This window comes from Schistocerca americana, chromosome 7, assembly GCF_021461395.2.
Source record: "Schistocerca americana isolate TAMUIC-IGC-003095 chromosome 7, iqSchAmer2.1, whole genome shotgun sequence".
NCBI classification, from domain to species: domain Eukaryota; kingdom Metazoa; phylum Arthropoda; class Insecta; order Orthoptera; family Acrididae; genus Schistocerca; species Schistocerca americana.
In genome coordinates, this window is record NC_060125.1 from 309,666,048 (window position 1) to 309,683,243 (window position 17,196).

General features: G+C 42.2%; 1 protein-coding gene across 1 annotated transcript in view; it reads left to right on the forward strand.

Annotated features, from left to right (window-relative positions):
- LOC124622169 (nose resistant to fluoxetine protein 6-like) overlaps positions 1–17,196 on the forward strand; it is a 322,977-nt gene that overhangs the window by 202,040 nt on the left and 103,741 nt on the right. The window contains exon 4 of the mRNA XM_047147813.1: positions 9,648–9,904. Coding sequence (XP_047003769.1) covers positions 9,648–9,904 — 257 coding nt within the window. The remainder of the gene's footprint in view (positions 1–9,647; positions 9,905–17,196) is intronic.

Here is a 17,196-nt window from a genome sequence, read left to right on the forward strand (position 1 = left end):
TCCGTTTCGATGGGCTATAAGCAGATAAAGGCATACTGTATAGACGCAGGCTACTTTCTATTTTTTTATATTATGAATGAATTGATAAGTTTTTGATTTATCCCTGTTGCCATAATTTCCTTCCTCTTTTATCATTTCATAAAAATTGCAGACACGTCTTTAATCTTTTAAAGCAAACAAAGCATTGTACTTCACTGTTTGGTCACTTCGTAAAAATATTTCCTGACTAGGATTGTTGTCATTCTGCAATACAACGGATGTCTGGCGACGACAGCGAGAAACTACCGTATAGACCAGGTGGGGGCAAGTGTCGCACGCTGCAGGTACACACGTACTAAGCCACGACATACAGCAACTGGGTCATTATTGTCTTAGCAACGCTGTACCAATTTTTACGCCCTGTGCTTGTTGCTCGTTTCTATCGGGATTGTTATTAAAATAGCACTGCTCGCTTTTTCCTTTTCTTATAAATAGCGCACTACTCCAAACTAATGCAAATTTTATGTACAAAAATTACTCCCTTTTTTCTAAAAAAAAAAAGGATTTAATTCGAACTGTTACTATGGCCAATTGTTACTTCAGTTTTACACTCGGTTATAAGTAAAAAAATAAAAAACACATGTTATAACAAAAGCCAAACAAATACGGAAAACACCGATTGTTCAGAACTAAAATACTGGTATCGTGTGTAACAGGTCGGTTTTCCCCATCGCTACACCACAACCATTGTCCCACCCCTACGGCACCATCTGTGCATTCGCCTCTTTCCACCAATGACAAAAAAAAAAGCAAACGCCAATCAAGGTGGTCTGTTTCCACCAATAACAACAAAGGATGCAAACACCAACAAAGGAAGTGTAACGACTTTCCTCCTCATCCTCTATGCCCCATCAGCTCACGAAAACATCTTCTCCAACTATCATGTAAAAATTAAAGTTTTCCTCATTCAGCAGTAAGTAAAACACCCTGAGGAAGCCGTTTCCATCAATGGCCGAAACGTCGTAGGAATTTTACATATTCACAATATTGTAACGTAACCCTGAAGAATTTTATGGACGAAAACATTGACTGTTTGCCTAACGCCCAATGGAACTAACTGTTATCATTCCCATCACAGACGTGAATGAAAAAAATTAGTTAATCAATAAAAACTTGGGATCTCATCCTTTTTACTATATTTTTTGCATAGAGCCATGAACTGATTACTTTTGCAAACGTCATAGAAATTTTTTTTACAAGTTTCGTACAAACAGAGTAGATGCGTAAGTGGCTACACGTACGCCTTTATGATATGTGTATATGTGTACTTAGTAAAACAACAGAATTTACAGTTTTTGTGTGAACAGAGAGCAGATATATTTCATTTATACATAAGTGATAACATATACATGGTACAAATACCGGAGTATCTATAAAGGGCTACAGAATTCGATATTACATCGTAATTATTATAAATGTTCAGATTTCATACAACAAAATATAAAGAGATTTCAATTTAGTTTAGCATTTATATTCACTCACAGAGTATAAGCACTTGTCAATCAAGAATGATTCCTGTTTCACTTTGAATAAGTTACCTTTGTGGCACCTTATAGAGCTTGGCAGTTTTTATGCCATATCTGTCCGTTAATGCACAGACAGTGGTCTGCTGTTATCAGCTTATTTCTTTGTTTGTAATGGCAGTATTTCTTTCTTGTATTATTGATATACATATCAGGGCACTTGACTGACTTGTTTTTATGTTTCACAAAAAAACGTAATTCATTTGTAAAAACAGTGAGTAGACAGTGAGATACTAATGATGTACAAAATTTCATTCTAGGAGTCTCTGTATCCTATTTCATGGATTGCTCTTTTCTGCAAGGTTAATATTCTGTTCAAAGTATATTAGCAGCACAGCCCCATATTTCTACCCCATCATTAATCTGAGGCAAAAATTGTCCCATAATAAATTGTTTTTAATGTTTGTTCAGAAACTACTTCTGACAACTGGCTAATTATATGTAGTGATTTTATTACATATAAAACTGATATGGTTTACCCACTGTAGATTTTCATCTAGGTAAATACCGAAAAAATTACAGTTTTCTGTATCTACTGCTTCAATTCCACCTATATTACTAACAGAGGTTTGGTGTGAATTTGTAGGTTTAAATGGCAATAACTATGATTTGCTGATATTAACCTTCCATCCTTGATACTGGAAATAGTCCCTCGGTTGAAACCAGTGTTAAGTCGTCATTTTGTTTGCCAACAAATAACAGTGAGGTTGAAAATAAATAAATCGCCAGGTCCTGATGGGATTCCAGTTCGGTTTTACAGAGAGTACTCTACTGCATTGGCTCCTTAATTAGCTTGCATTTATCACGAATCTCTTGCCCAACGTAAAGTCCCGAGCGACTGGAAAAAAGCGCAGGTGACGCCTGTGTATAACAAGGGAAGAAGGAGGATCCTCTAAATTACAGACCAATATCCTTAACATCGGTTTGTTGCAGGATTCTCGAACATATTCTCAGTTCGAATATAATGAATTTCCTTGAGACAGAGAAGTTGCTGGCCATGCATCAGCACGGCTTTAGAAAGCATCGCTCCTGCGAAACGCAACTCTCCCTTTTTTCACATGATATCTTGCGAACCATGGATGAAGGGTATCAGACGGATGCCATATTCCTTGACTTCCAGAAAGCGTTTGACTCGGTGCCCCACGGCAGACTCCTAACTAAAGTACGAGCATATGGGATTGGTTCCCAAGTATGTGAGTGGCTCGAAGACTTCTTAAGTAACAGAACCCAGTACGTTGTCCTCGATGGTGAGTGTACATCGGAGGTAAGGGTATCATCTGGAGTGCCCAAGGCAAGTGTGGTGGGTCCGCTGTTGTTTTCTATCTACATAAATGATCTTTTGGATAGGGTGGATAGCAATGTGCAGCTGTTTGCTGATGATGCTGTGGTGCACGGGAAGGTGTCGTCGTTGAGTGACTGTAGGAGGATACAAGATGACTTGGACAGGATTTGTGATTGGTTCAAAATGATTCAAACATCTCTGAGCACTATGGGACTTTACATCTGTGGTCATCAGTCCCCTAGAACTTATAACTTCTTTAACCTAACCTAACGTAAGGACATCACACACATCCATGCCCGAGGCAGGATTCGAACCTGCTACCGTAGCGGTCACGTGGTTCCAGACTGCAGCGCCTAGAACCGCACGGCCACAACGGCCGGCCTTGTGACTGGTGTAAAGAGTGACAGCTAACTCTAAATACAGACAAATGTAAATTAATGCAGATGAATAGGAAAAAGAATCCTGTAATGTTTGAATACTCCATTAGTAGTGTAGCGCTTGACACAGTCACGTCGATTAAATATTTGGGCGTAACATTGCAGAGCGATATGAAGTGGGACAAGCATGTAATGGCAGTTGTGGGGAAGGCGGATAGTCGTCTTCGGTTCATTAGTAGAATTTTGGGAAGATGTGGTTCATCTGTAAATGAGACCGCTTATAAAACACTAATACGACCTATTCTTGAGTACTGCTCGAGAGTTTGGATCCCTATCAGGTCGGATTGAGGGAGGACATAGAAGCAATTCAGAGGCGGGCTGCTAGATTTGTTACTGGTAGGTTTGTTCATCATGCGAATGTTGCGGAAATGCTTCAGGGACTCGGATGGGAGTCTCTAGAGGAAAGGAAGCGTTCTTTTCGTGAATCGCTACTGAGGAAATTTAGAGAAACAGCATTTGAGGCTGACTGCGGTACAATTTTACTGCCGCCAACTTACATTTCGCGGAAAGACCGCAAAGATAACATAAGAGAGATCAGGGCACGTACAGAGGCATATAGGCAGTAATTTTTCCCTCGTTCTGTTTGGGAGTGGAACAGGGAGAGAAGATGCTAGTTGTGGTACTTGGTACCCTCCGCCACACACCATATGGTGGATTGCGGAGTGTATGTAGATGTGGATATACGTAGGTTCCCATCTGGAACTTGAGAGGTGACTCTATAGCATTTATTTACACACGGAACAGGTAAGGGCCCAAAACTGAATCCTGGGGTGCAGCTGTGTGCCTGATTCATATCTAGACTGAAAATTTATAACCTGATCATTGATTTTGTTAGTCAGCTTTGTACATTGCTTATCGTTAATTAGGTATGTAGTCATTATTCGCATGGATTCGGCATTGATACTGTAGGACTCAAGTTTACTCAAGAGTAACTCGTGGTTTATTGAGCCAAAGGTATTACTGAGGTCTATAAGTATGCCTGGTCTTTGCATACCTTAATCAAGGGGAGCATGAAAAAACTCTGTAACTGCTTCGATAGTACTGTGATCGTTTCGAAACCCATGCTGTGTTTCAGTTAGCAACTTATTTTGGGAAAAATAATCAGAGTTGTGTCAGCAACAAAACTTCAAATTCTTTAGTGAATTTTGGTATTAATGACATGCGTATGAAATTTGAAACCTCTTTCTTTGATCCTTTCTTATGCTATGAAACTTCCAGTTTGAATGTAAAGAATGACAGTGCTGGAAAAGCTCTTCCGTTATTTGGTTTTCAAACAGCTGAGCAAAACTTAACGTACTCAAACAGTTCTCTCTTTACTTATTCTGATCATCACTAAACTGACACACAATATTTTTTTAGCGCAAAGCAATCTTTCAATAATCCCTACAAAAGAATGACCCTGACTAACAGTAACCTATACCTTTCATGAATCGACTTACTTCACAAAAATATTCGTTACTCGAACTACTGCAATACAGCGAGCACCAATACTGCCAGCTAAATAAAAGATTCTAACTATTGAAGGCACTAACTACTGATAGGCATAGTTAGCAAATGAAAGATTTTGATAGAGAACATACACCACTGCTGGTGGCTCACCTCCAACTGCCCAACGCTACGCGCTGCTCACATCCAACAGCCCAACACTACACTAGCGAATATTCCAACAATGAGTCCAATCAGCTACAGACTGCACACAGCGCAGACAGCGATTTTCATACATAGCGCTACGTGGCGTCAACAACATAAAAACCTAAACAGCCTACTTACAACAGGTTTAACTGTGCTCCATTTCAATACATTTGGAAACTTTTGTTCTCTGACACTACAGTAATTTAACTAATTCATTGTTAACATTTTTTTAATAACAGCATTATACAAACCTACCCAACCTGACGAGTACTTCCTCTTTAGATTATTTATGATCCTGCCTATTTCCTACTCACTCACTTCTCTGAATTCAGAAGGTGGCCCTTCAGTGAGGCAGAACTTTACCTTGCCACCCACACTTGTGGGATTAAATGGATTGAAAGCTGACAGATATAAAATACCGGGGCGTTATGATTAAACCCTACCCAATTTAACACGTTATAACACGGAAACTAATTACCATACGAGTATCAAACTTGGTAGCATTAAGGTCAAGGCCATGGGAAAGAGAAATAATGCAGAATCAATTCAATTGAAACACATTTCATGTGCTGCTACGGTACATTATACTATTACATTCCGGGCCCATTACTGCTACAAAAAGGCCTCAATATGGCACCCATCAATGTCTAGAAGAGTCGTAAAGTGCAGGACTGCATTCTGCGGAGCAGAACGAAACATGTCCATAGGTATGCTGGCAACCTCTCTTGATACGCTGCGTTTCATGTCAGCATATGCGTGAATGTTGCCCTGGTAAACCCTGTCCTCCAGGTAGTCTTACAACCAGAAAACACAGGGAGCGAAATCAGGTGACTGCTCTGGCCAAGCATTTGGAAACGATCGGCTGATAATTCAATGATTTTCAAATGTGGTTCAGAGAAGCAGGTGAACTTTATGAGCGATGTGCAGTGGAGCCCCAACTTCCATGAAAAGTGTTGAGTTCAATGAGTCTCTCTCCTATAGGGCAGGTATGACATGCTGTCGAAGCATATCACAGTAGCGCTGGCCAGTCGCACTGCATGTCTGTGGTCCTTGAGGGCCAACCTCTTCAAAAAAGAATGGGCCAATGATGAATGCAGCAGTGAAGCCATACCGTACAGTGTCACATTCACCATAAGGAGGAACTTCATGCACAATGACTGGAGGTGAAGATCCCCACACTAGGCAATTCTGTGTGTTCATCTCAGCCATCAGAGAAAAATGAGCTTCCTCTGTCCATAGGATGGTTGAGGGCCAGCCCTCATCAACTTCAATCCTTACGAGAAAGTGGAGAGCTAAGTCAACACTTCATTGTGTGGCCTATGGTGCAAGCTGCTGTACGATACAGATCTTGTACGGATGCCATTTGAGAATAATTTGAAGCACCTTCCGTACAGTTGACAACACAATGTTCAACTGTCGTGACACATTACAAGCACAGCAATGTCTGCCATAGCAACAGAAATTTCACCTGTCACCTGTGGTGTAACTGGTCGTCGGCCTCAGCGACGCTCAGTTGTCCAGTTGATTTGAACTTATTCATCATGCACCGCAAAGCAGGTGGAGAAAGAGGACTCTGCGTAATCCTTTTGTTGTTGTTGTTGTTGTTGTTGTTGTGGTCTTCAGTACTGAGACTGGTTTGATGCAACTCTCCATGCTGCTCTATCCTGTGCAGGCTTCTTCATCTCCCAGTACCTACTGCAGCCTACATCCTTCTGAATCTGCTTTGTGTATTCATCTCTTGGTCTGCCTCTACGATTTTTACCCTCCACCCTGCCCTCCAGTACTAAATTGGTGATCCCTTGATACCTCAGAACATGTTCTACCAACCGATCCTTTCTTCTAGTCAAGTTGTGCCACAAACTCCTCTTCTCCCCAATTCTATTCAATACCTCCTCATTAGTTATGTGATCTACCCATCAAATCTTCAGCATTCTTCTGTAGCACCACATTTCGAAAGCTTCTATTCGCTTCTTGTCTAAACTATTTATCGTCCATCTTTCACTTCCGTACGTGGCTACACTCCATACAAATACTTTCAGAAACGACTTCCTGACACTTAAATCAATACTCGATGTTAACAAATTTCTCTTCTTCAGAAACGCTTTCCTTGCCATTGCCAGTCTACATTTTGTATGTGCGTAATCCTTTTAGCCAGCGATATTCTCGATGTGCAGCAGTAGCATTACTGACGTTTTGATAATAAAGCTTCACCAGTAATGCCCTGCTCCTTTTGTCCAAGGTCACGTTGGCACATCAACACGTGCACTGCGACTGGTCAGTTGTGTGAGACTATGAATCACGATGACTGATCGCAGTACCCGGTGGCCATAGCTGGAACTGGAAGGGGGCGCCGTGACACACGGAAATTATGCACCCCATACTCTGGACATTAATGCTACCAAGTTTCGTACTCAAATGGTTCAAATGGCTCTGAGCACTATGGGACTCAACTGCTGAGGTCATTAGTCCCCTAGAACTTAGAACTAGTTAAAGCTAACTGACCTAAGGACATCACAAACATCCATGCCCGAGGCAGGATTCGAACCTGCGACCATAGCGGTCTTGCGGTTCCAGACTGCAGCGCCTTTAACCGCACGGCCACTTCGGCCGGCAGTTTCGTACTCGTACGGTAATTAGTTCCCGTGTTATAACGTGTTAAATAGGGAAAGTAAATATCCTTGGAGTAGTGAAGGAACTTAAATCACTTAATAAAAGCAACTATTCTGGTCCAGACTGTATACCAATTAGGTTCCTTTCGGAGTATGCTGATGCATTAGCTACATACTTAACAGTCATATACAACCGTTCGCGCGACGAAAGATCCGTACCCAAAGGCTGGAAAGTTGCACAGGTCACACTAATATTCAAGAAAGTTGGTAGGAGTAATCCACTAAATTACAGGCCCATTTCGTTAACATCGATATGTAGCAAGACTTTAGAACATATATTGCATTCGAACATTATGAATTACCTCGAAGAAAACGGTCTATTGACACATAGTCAACATGGGTTTAGGAAACATTGTTCCTGTGAAACACAACTATCTCTTTATTGACATGAAGTGTTGAGTGATATTGACAAGGGATTTCAGATAGATTCCGTATTTCTGGACTTCCGGAAGGCTTTTGACACTGTACCACACAAGTGGTTCGTATTGAAATTGCGTGCTTATGGAATATCGTCTCAGTTATGTGGCTGGATTTGCGTTTTCCTGTCAGAGAGGACACAGTTCGTAGTAACTGACGGAAAGTCATCGAGTAAAACAGAAGTGATTTCCGGCTTTCCCCAAAGTAGTGTTATAGGCCCTTTGCTGTTCCTTATCTATATAAACGATTTGGGAGACAATCTGAGCAGCCGTCATCGGCTGTTTGCAGATGACGCTGTCGTTTATCGACTAATAAAGTCATCAGAAGATCAAAAGAAACTGCAAAACGATTTAGAAAAAAATATCTAAGTGGTGCGAAAAGTGGCAGTTGGCCCTAAATAACGAAAAGTGTGAGGTCATCCACATGAGTGCTAAAAGGAACTCGTTAAACTTCGGTTACACGATAAATTAGTCTAATCTAAAAGCCGTAAATTCAACTAAATACCTAGGTATTACAATTAGGAACAACTTAAATTGGAAAGAACACACAGAAAATGTTGTGAGAAAGGCTAACCAAAGGCTGCGTTTTATTGGCAGGACACTTAGAAAATGTAACAAACCTACTAAGGAGACTGCCTACACTACGCTTGTCCGTCCTCTTTTAGAATACTGCTGCGCGGTGTGGGATCCTTACCAGATAGGACTGACGGAGTACATCGAGAAAGTTCAAAGAAAGGCAGCACGTTTTGTATTATCGCGAAATATGGGAGAGAGTGTCACAGAAATGATACAGGATTGGGCTGGAAATCGTTAAAAGAAAGGCGTTTTTCGTTGCGACGGAATCTTCTCACGAAATTCCAATCACCAATTTTCTCCTTCGAATGCGAAAATATTTTGTTGACACCGACCTACATAGGGAGGAACGATCACCACGATAAAATAAGGGAAAGCAGAGCTCGTACGGAAATATGTAGGTGTTCATTCTTTCCGCGCACTATACGAGATTAGAATAATAGAGAATTGTGAAGGCGGTTCGATGAACCCTCTGCCAGGCACTTAAATGTGATTTGCAGAGTATCCATGTAGATGTAGATGTAGAAAGTTTAATTATGACCACCTAGTATTTATTAAAAAGTTGCAGACTTCATCGGGATATTTAATTACGATTCCTTCATATCTGATGTTTATTATTTTGGTGTCCGCGTCTCGTGGTCTTGCGGTAGCGTTCTCGCTTCCCGCGCACGGGGTCCCGGGTTCGATTCCCGGCGGGGTCAGGGATTTTCTCAGCCGCGAGATGTCTAGATGTTGTGTGTCTATTATCAACATTTCATCCTCATTCACTCGCAAGTCACCGTAGTGGCGTTAAAGAACTTGTGGAGCGGCGGCCGAACCGCCCCGCGAGGGCTCTCCCGACCGCCAATGCCATACCCTCATTATTATTATTACTATTTCAGTTTTTGGCTTTGGAATGCCTTTGCGAAATTGATTTAGTCTTTGCATGTAGTACAGGTTATATTGGCCGGTTCTGACGTGGAAAGTTAACCACGAAATTTTTATATCCAACTTTAAATTCCGGCAGTTTCATTGAAATAGCTAAGAACTGACACTGCTTTGAAGAACGGCGACTAGTTTTGCACTGGTGCCCGCAGTGTTCGACGGAGGCGCCAAGCTGGGCTCGGGGCTGCTGCGCGGCGCCGCGACGCACCTGGGCGACTACGACGAGTGCGTGGCCGTGTCTGCGCGGCTCGGCCCGCCGCCCGCCAGCGAGCGCGTGCGCGGCCAGTACTGCCTGCTCGCAGTCGACGTCGAGGTCGACCCCTCCTGGAGCGGGCCGCGCGCCGGAGACCTGCACACCGCCGTCGACCGCGCGGTCATCTACCGCGTTCTCTGGAGCTCACGCTTCGACGTGAGTTTGTCTCCTATACTGTACTTCCATTCTGTCGCCCCCTGAGACGAGACCAGTATGGTCTCACAAGGGCAGGCCACGACGTTCGGATCACGTGGTTTCTTCAAACTTTGTAAACCTTTAGTAGGCCATTAAAACAACATACAATTGAACTCCTCTAATCCGTCACCTTCGGGACCAGGACCATGGTCGGAACGAAAAAAGGTCGGATTATCCGAAAAATCTAATATTTATTGCAAAAAATATAAAGACACATTTAGTACAAAAAATTAAACGATTTAAGAACTAAAAGACGTCTACAGTAATATAAAAAGATGTTTTTACACAGTGTTAAACAGTATATTAACTAAAAAACGTCTACACACTCTATAATATGTATTGGTTTTAAAAGGATAACGACAAACAAATTACAGTACTGTACTGTACTTAATAACGTACAAACGATATACAGGGTGAGTCACCTAACATTACCGCTGGATGTATTTCGTAAACCACATCAAATACTGACGAATCGATTCCACAGACCGAACGTGAGGAGAGGGGCTAGTGTAACTGGTTAATACAAACCATACAAAAATGCACGGAAGTATGTTTTTTAACACAAACCTACGTTTTTTTAAATGGAACCCCGTTAGTTTTGTTAGCACATCTGAACATATAAACAAATACGTAATCAGTTCCGTTTGTTGCATTGTAAAATGTTAATTACATCCGGAGATATTGTAACCTAAAGTTGACGCTTGAGTACCACTCCTCCGCTGTTCGATCGTGTGTATCGGAGAGCACCAAATTACGTAGGGATCCAAAGGGAACGGTGATGGACCTTAGGTACAGAAGAGACTGGAACAGCACATTACGTCCACATGCTAACACCTTTTTATTGGTCTTTTTCACTGACGCACATGTACATTACCGTGAGGGGTGAGGCACACGTACACACGTGGTTTCCGTTTTCAATTACGGAGTGGAATAGAGTGTGTCCCGACATGTCAGGCCAATAGATGTTCAATGTGGTGGCCATCATTTGCTGCACACAATTGCAATCTCTGGCGTAATGAATGTCGTACACGCCGCAGTACATCTGGTGTAATGTCGCCGCAGGCTGCCACAATACGTTGTTTCATATCCTCTGGGGTTGTAGGCACATCATGGTACACATTCTCCTTTAACGTACCCCACAGAAAGAAGTCCAGAGGTGAAAGATCAGGAGAACGGGCTGGCCAATTTATGCGTCCTCCTCGTCCTATGAAACGCCCGTCGAACATACTGTCAAGGGTGAGCCTAGTATTAATTGCGGAATGTGCAGGTGCGCCTTCATGCTGATACCACATACGTCGACGCGTTTCCAGTGGGACACACTCTATTCCACTTCGTAGTTGAAAACGGAAACCACGTGTGTACGTTTACCTCACCCCTCATGGTAATGTACATGTGCGTCAGTGAAAAAGACCAATAAAAAGGTGTTAGCATGTGGACGTAATGTGCTGTTCCAGTCTCTTCTGTACCTAAGGTCCATCACCGTTCCCTTTGGATCCCTACGTGATTCGGTGCTCTCCGATACACGCGATCGAACAGCGGAGGAGTGGTACTCAAGCGTCAACTTCAGGTTACAATATCTCCGTATGTAATTACCATTTTACAATGCAACAAACGGCACTGATTGCGTATTTGATTATATGTTAAGATGTGCTAACAAAACTAACGGGTTCCATTTAAGAAAACGTAGGTTTGTGTTAAAAAACATACTTCCGTGCATTTTTTTATGGTTTGTATTAACCAATTACACTAGCCCCTCTCCTCACGTTCGGTGTGTGGAATCGATTCGTCAGTATTTGATGTGGTTTTCGAAATATATCCAGTGGTAACGTTAGGTGACTCACCCTGTATACTGTAAACTAAAAAATGTTTATAGCACTGTACATAAAAAGAAATTTTTTACAAAGAAATAAACTACTGTATGTATAAACTAAGAAATGATTATACTGTATGCATTGTTTTTACAGTAAAAACGAAAACAAATACTTGGCAAAAAAGCCAGTGACACATTTTTGTTTAGCAGATGTTATTCTAGATTTAGCTGCAGTGTCCCTCCATTTTTTTTATCCACAAAACATCGATTGGAGTTGAAGTTGGATTCTGCTCGATGTGCTGAAGGGCGATGTCAAAAGTGTTTTTGCATCGTTGTGTGAAATCCGGGTGGGGGGTTCGTCTTCGCCGTCCGTTTCCTCATTCACAGTTTCCTGGCTAACAGCGGCAACAATCTGGTCGTCATTGAGCTCTTCAAAAGTGTCACAGTCTTTGTCACATTCGTTGATTCACTCTTCAACTTCATTGGCAGCGACGTTCGACTCAAGAGTTTGTAGATCTTTAACGGTTTCCAGTGTATCGTTGTTTTGCTCATCTTCGGTATGCTCATTTTCTGCCATAACTGTCCGCAGCTCGTGGTCGTGCGGTAGCGTTCTCGCTTCCCACGCCCGGGTTCCCGGGTTCGATTCCCGGCGGGGTCAGGGATTTTCTCTGCCTCGTGATGACTGGGTATTGTGTGATGTCCTTAGGTTAGTTAGGTTTAAGTAGTTCTAAGTTCTAGGGGACTGATGACCATAGATGTTAAGTCCCATAGTGCTCAGAGTCAATCAATCTGTCATAACTTGTGGCCAAAGCTTACGCCACGATTTCCGCAGTGTATCAGGTTTCAATTCATCTCATGCTGCAGCGATTGTGTAGATGCCATTTTTGATGTTCAGCGATTTCATAGCCTCAAATAAGTTATGACCTCCTTCAGATTTTTCCAAGATTGAGATGATATACTTTCTGCGATATCAGCTTTTTAACCATTCGATGACGCCCTGATCCATTGGCTGGATGAGTGAGGTCACGTTAGGAGGCAGAAAGAGAGCTTTTATGTCCCCTTTCACCAAATTTTCCTCAGATGGATGTGATGGTGTGTTATCCAACAGCAGTAGAGCACGAACAGGCAGATTTTTTTTGCTTCAAGTCTTTTTCGATCGATGCCACAAACTCGTCGAAAAACCAGGATTTAAAAAGGTTGCAGTCCATTCAAGCAGATGTTTGATTGCGGTAATAAACCGGCAAGGAAGATAAGTTCATATTTTTGAATGCCCTTGGCATCTTAGATTTGCCAATGACGAAGAAGGGGAGCTTGTGGGTACCATCTGCGTTGCTACAAGGAATGACTGTTATTCTATCTTTTATAAGTTTCGTTCCTACCATGGATTCATTTGAAGCTGCGAGCGTTTTTGTTGGCAACATTTTAAAGTTCAGCCCTGTCTTGTCGATGTTATACACTTGGCAGGGTAACAGTTCATTTTCTTCTACAATTTCTTGAAACTTAACAGAAAACTCCTTAGCAGCTGCGGCATCGGCAGATAGTTTTTCACAGGAAATAGAAACAAATCGGACACCATGACGAGTTTTCCAACGATCAATCCAGCCTTCACTGGCAGCAAATTTACTTTCGGCTTCCAGGTTTTGGTGCAAAACTATCTCGTTTTCTTTGAGAATTGGCCCGGATATTGGTGTTCCTTTCCTTCTTTCTTGACAAAACCACATCCACAATGCGTTATCAAGCAGTTCAAGTTTAGGCTTTTTTAATGTTTTGCGATTCTTCAGAGTGTTTTCACCATCAATCGTAACTGTATAGGATCCGATGTCTTTCCGATTCTTCCTCCAATCCTCAACTGTCGTAACACCTACATTCAGTTCCTCTGCAATTTTTGGAGCGATTCTCCTTCGTCCTGTCTTTGTAGCAGTGCTAATTTTTCATTCAGTGAAAAAGTTGCGTGTTTACCTTTGAATCCAGACATGTTGAAAAACAGACAACTGTACACATAATGAATCTACAGTAATAAGTACCGTACAGAACACAGAATAAAGCAAACAACGACGTTTTTTAATCCCAATAAGAGATAAAACTGCACAATAACGTACAGTATAACAACATGCACAGCGATAGACACCGCAACAATGGCCCGACAGGCGTCCAGTCAGTGATAAGTCGGCACAGGCTCGCGGGCCTGAGCATGGTCTGGCTAACCGGAGTGACGGACCATCCAAGGTCGGATTAGAGGGGTTCTACTGTAATGTGTAAGTACTAAGACACACTACTCTGGCAATTCCGTGAAAATCGCAAGGGAAGTTTTACGCGTCTGTTATGTAACTGATGTATCTGCGCGAAGGTGCCCGCCGTGAGAAGTCAGTGTTGTCAAATGGTTAGTATGCGCACTTTCCAAGAGGGTCGTGGATAAGGCGACTGTTCCAATAGTCATGACATTTATTATCTGCAGTAGTCGGAAAACAGGGAGTCACCTTCATTTTTGTAGTACAGTTGTAAATTCTGTGATGTTCAAAAATTTTACACTTACACTATTTCTTACTACATTAGCAACGTCTCACCGCTTAGGTTAACTGCCAAATGGGGCTTGCCTCTGTGTCTGCTGCTCGAAGCGTCGAGGTGCAAAGTAACTCCGGGTATAGCTCGCGCAGGATACGGTAGCTGATGCGTAGTGACCAGTTTTCATCCAAAGTGCTGGGTGAGGTCATTCATTTCCTCGGTAGGTGGGCACATAAGTGTTTTTCACCTTTCAGCGGACCAGCGGTGACAGAATCAAGGCGAGCACCCCCGCAGTCTTTCTCAAACGATTTTACAGAAACTATTCAGTAAAAAAAAAACATTTTTGCTTTAGTTGTAGCTTTATATGTCCGGTTCATGATGATGTGCCCATCATTTCGTTAATGGTCATAGTTATTGTGATATTTACGTGAAAGTAAGACATCACGTGAAATTCGGAAAAGGGTGCAATGAAAAATGAAGGTCGCTATGATTTTGCGTTTCGTCCATATTATATATATGTTGTTGCGTATGAAATTTAGCTAACACATTGAATTGTTCTTTAGACATGGGTAGAGGTATCTATCTGTCGCCAATCTCAAGGGAATTGATCTGATGTAGCACACTCATTTGCGATCGCGCCGCGCCAGCGATAAAGCCAAAGTGAAATATCCACAACATTGCTCATATTTCATAAACGGTTTCAGATATCGAAATGAGATTTTGGCAAATCATAGCCCGCAAAGACGAGAGTATTTTTCCATATCTTTATTATGTAAATCTTCATTACTACCGTATTATTCCAATAACTCCAAACTTTCTCAGCGAAAGAAAGAAATTTTTAACAGCTATCGGTAGCTGGAGAATCGCGAAATGCTATGGGTTTCGGAACAACGTATGTGAAGACATTACACGTTTTTTGTACTGATATTGTGCTTTTTCATGTGCTACTGACTTTTTTCCTCAGTTCCTTAATAAACCACTGTTTCGGTATTCTCTCGCAATAGTGCCCGCACAACATGTTAGTGAGGTGAGATGTGTTAATTCCGCTGTGTTTTGGCAAAAGAAGCAAATTTTAACATAGCAGCCAGAGAAATGTGTAGGTTTTACTCAAAATTCACCACTCACGACAGTTCTTTGAAAGTTATAAGGTGTACAACTTTGCTTCCGGCGTTTTTTCCCCAACCTTTGAGGCTTTAATGAAACAAATTGGTTACACATGTATCATTCAAAGCATTTTCCATCGCTGGCCACTATTTTCTCCCATCTTTCGGGAAGTTTACGAATCCCGCGTCGAAAAAATTGTTCATCTTTTGAAGCGATCCACGAATCGATCCAATTTGTGACTTCTTCATGAGATCGGAAGTGTTGGTCAGCCAGGCCAGGCGCCATTGATCTAAACAGGTGATAGTCAGCGGGAGCAAAGTCTGGAGAATACGGTAGGTTGGTAGGACTTCCCATTTTAACGTTTCCAAGTACGTTTTCACCTCTTTTGCAACGTCGGGTCGAGCATTGTCGTGCTGCAAAATCACTTTACCATGCCTCTCGCTGTATTGCGGCCGTTTAATCCTCTGCTCAAACGCATTAACTGCATTCGATAACGAGCACCTGTGATTGTTTCATTTGGTTTTAACACCTCATAGTACACGACTCCGAGCTGGCCCCACCAAATGTAGAGCATGATCTTGGAACCGTGAATATACGGTTTGGCCGTCGACATGGAAGCATGGCTGGGGTATCGCCATGATTTTTTGCGTTTAGGGTTATCGTAATGAACCGATTTTCCGTCCCCGGTCACAATGCGATGCAGAAATCCCTTCCGTTTTGCCTCTGAAGCAACTGTCCACAAACACACAAACGCCGTTCAACGTCTCTTGGTTTTTGCTCACACGGGACCCAAGTTCCTTCTTTCTGAATCATGCCCACCTTGAGACGTTTTGAAATGGCTTGCTGTGTCACTCCCACTAATCGTGCCAATTCTTCTCGAGTTTGACGCGAGCCTTCACTCAGCAATGTCTCCAATTCTGCATTTTCGAAAACATTTTCTCTTCCACCACTATACCGGTCTACGACGTTAAAATCGCCGTTCTTGAAGCGTTGAAACCACTCACGACACGTTCTTTCACTAATAGCGTCCTTACCATACGTGTTAGAGAGCATTCGATGAGACTCAGCCGCTGTTTTCTTCATACTGAAACAAAACAGTAACACTTCCCGCAAATGACGAGAATTAGGCTCTTGAAATGACATTTTCAATCAAGAACAACTATATGATGAGGACATAAATCGACTAATGTTTGAATGAGGTTATGTTGACCGAGGTCCAAGCTAACTGCCTGACGTCTGCGATCTGTTTTTTTCGACCGCTACTTACCGTTGTCGCCACCTATCGGCAAACTGCGGAAGCAAAACTGTACACCTTTCACAAATGATTAACAATCCAACCAAAAATAAATCGCTGCATTTTCGGCGGAATTCATTTTAGATACTTAAAGAAAGCAGAGGTGACAGTAGATCTTTTCGAATGGTCATCATGCAAGTGTGGGCTTGGAGGGGTCCCACTTAATATTTACAAAAATTGTGAGCCTAGGCCTCAGCTTAGAACGGCACTTTCCCCTACAGCGCTGTGAGCGACTCCCCACCACTGCCGCTCTCCCCACTCTCCCCACCCGCGCTCTCGCATCTAGCGGCCACGGCATTTTCCACGCACTGTACCTTACCAGATTGCACCTATAAGGGTTTTCGCAAATCAAGAAGGCCATACATTTTCAGGAAAACTCTATCCGTTTTTTTGTTTACTTGTCGGTAGTTACAAATATGTTAGTTCTATTAATAAGATTTAATTTAAAAATAGCAAGTAGTCAAATAACATGAAATTCACTAAAACTTTGTTGTTTTTTTTTCAATTATATTATCTCTCAGATGTCATATAAGTTAAATAATA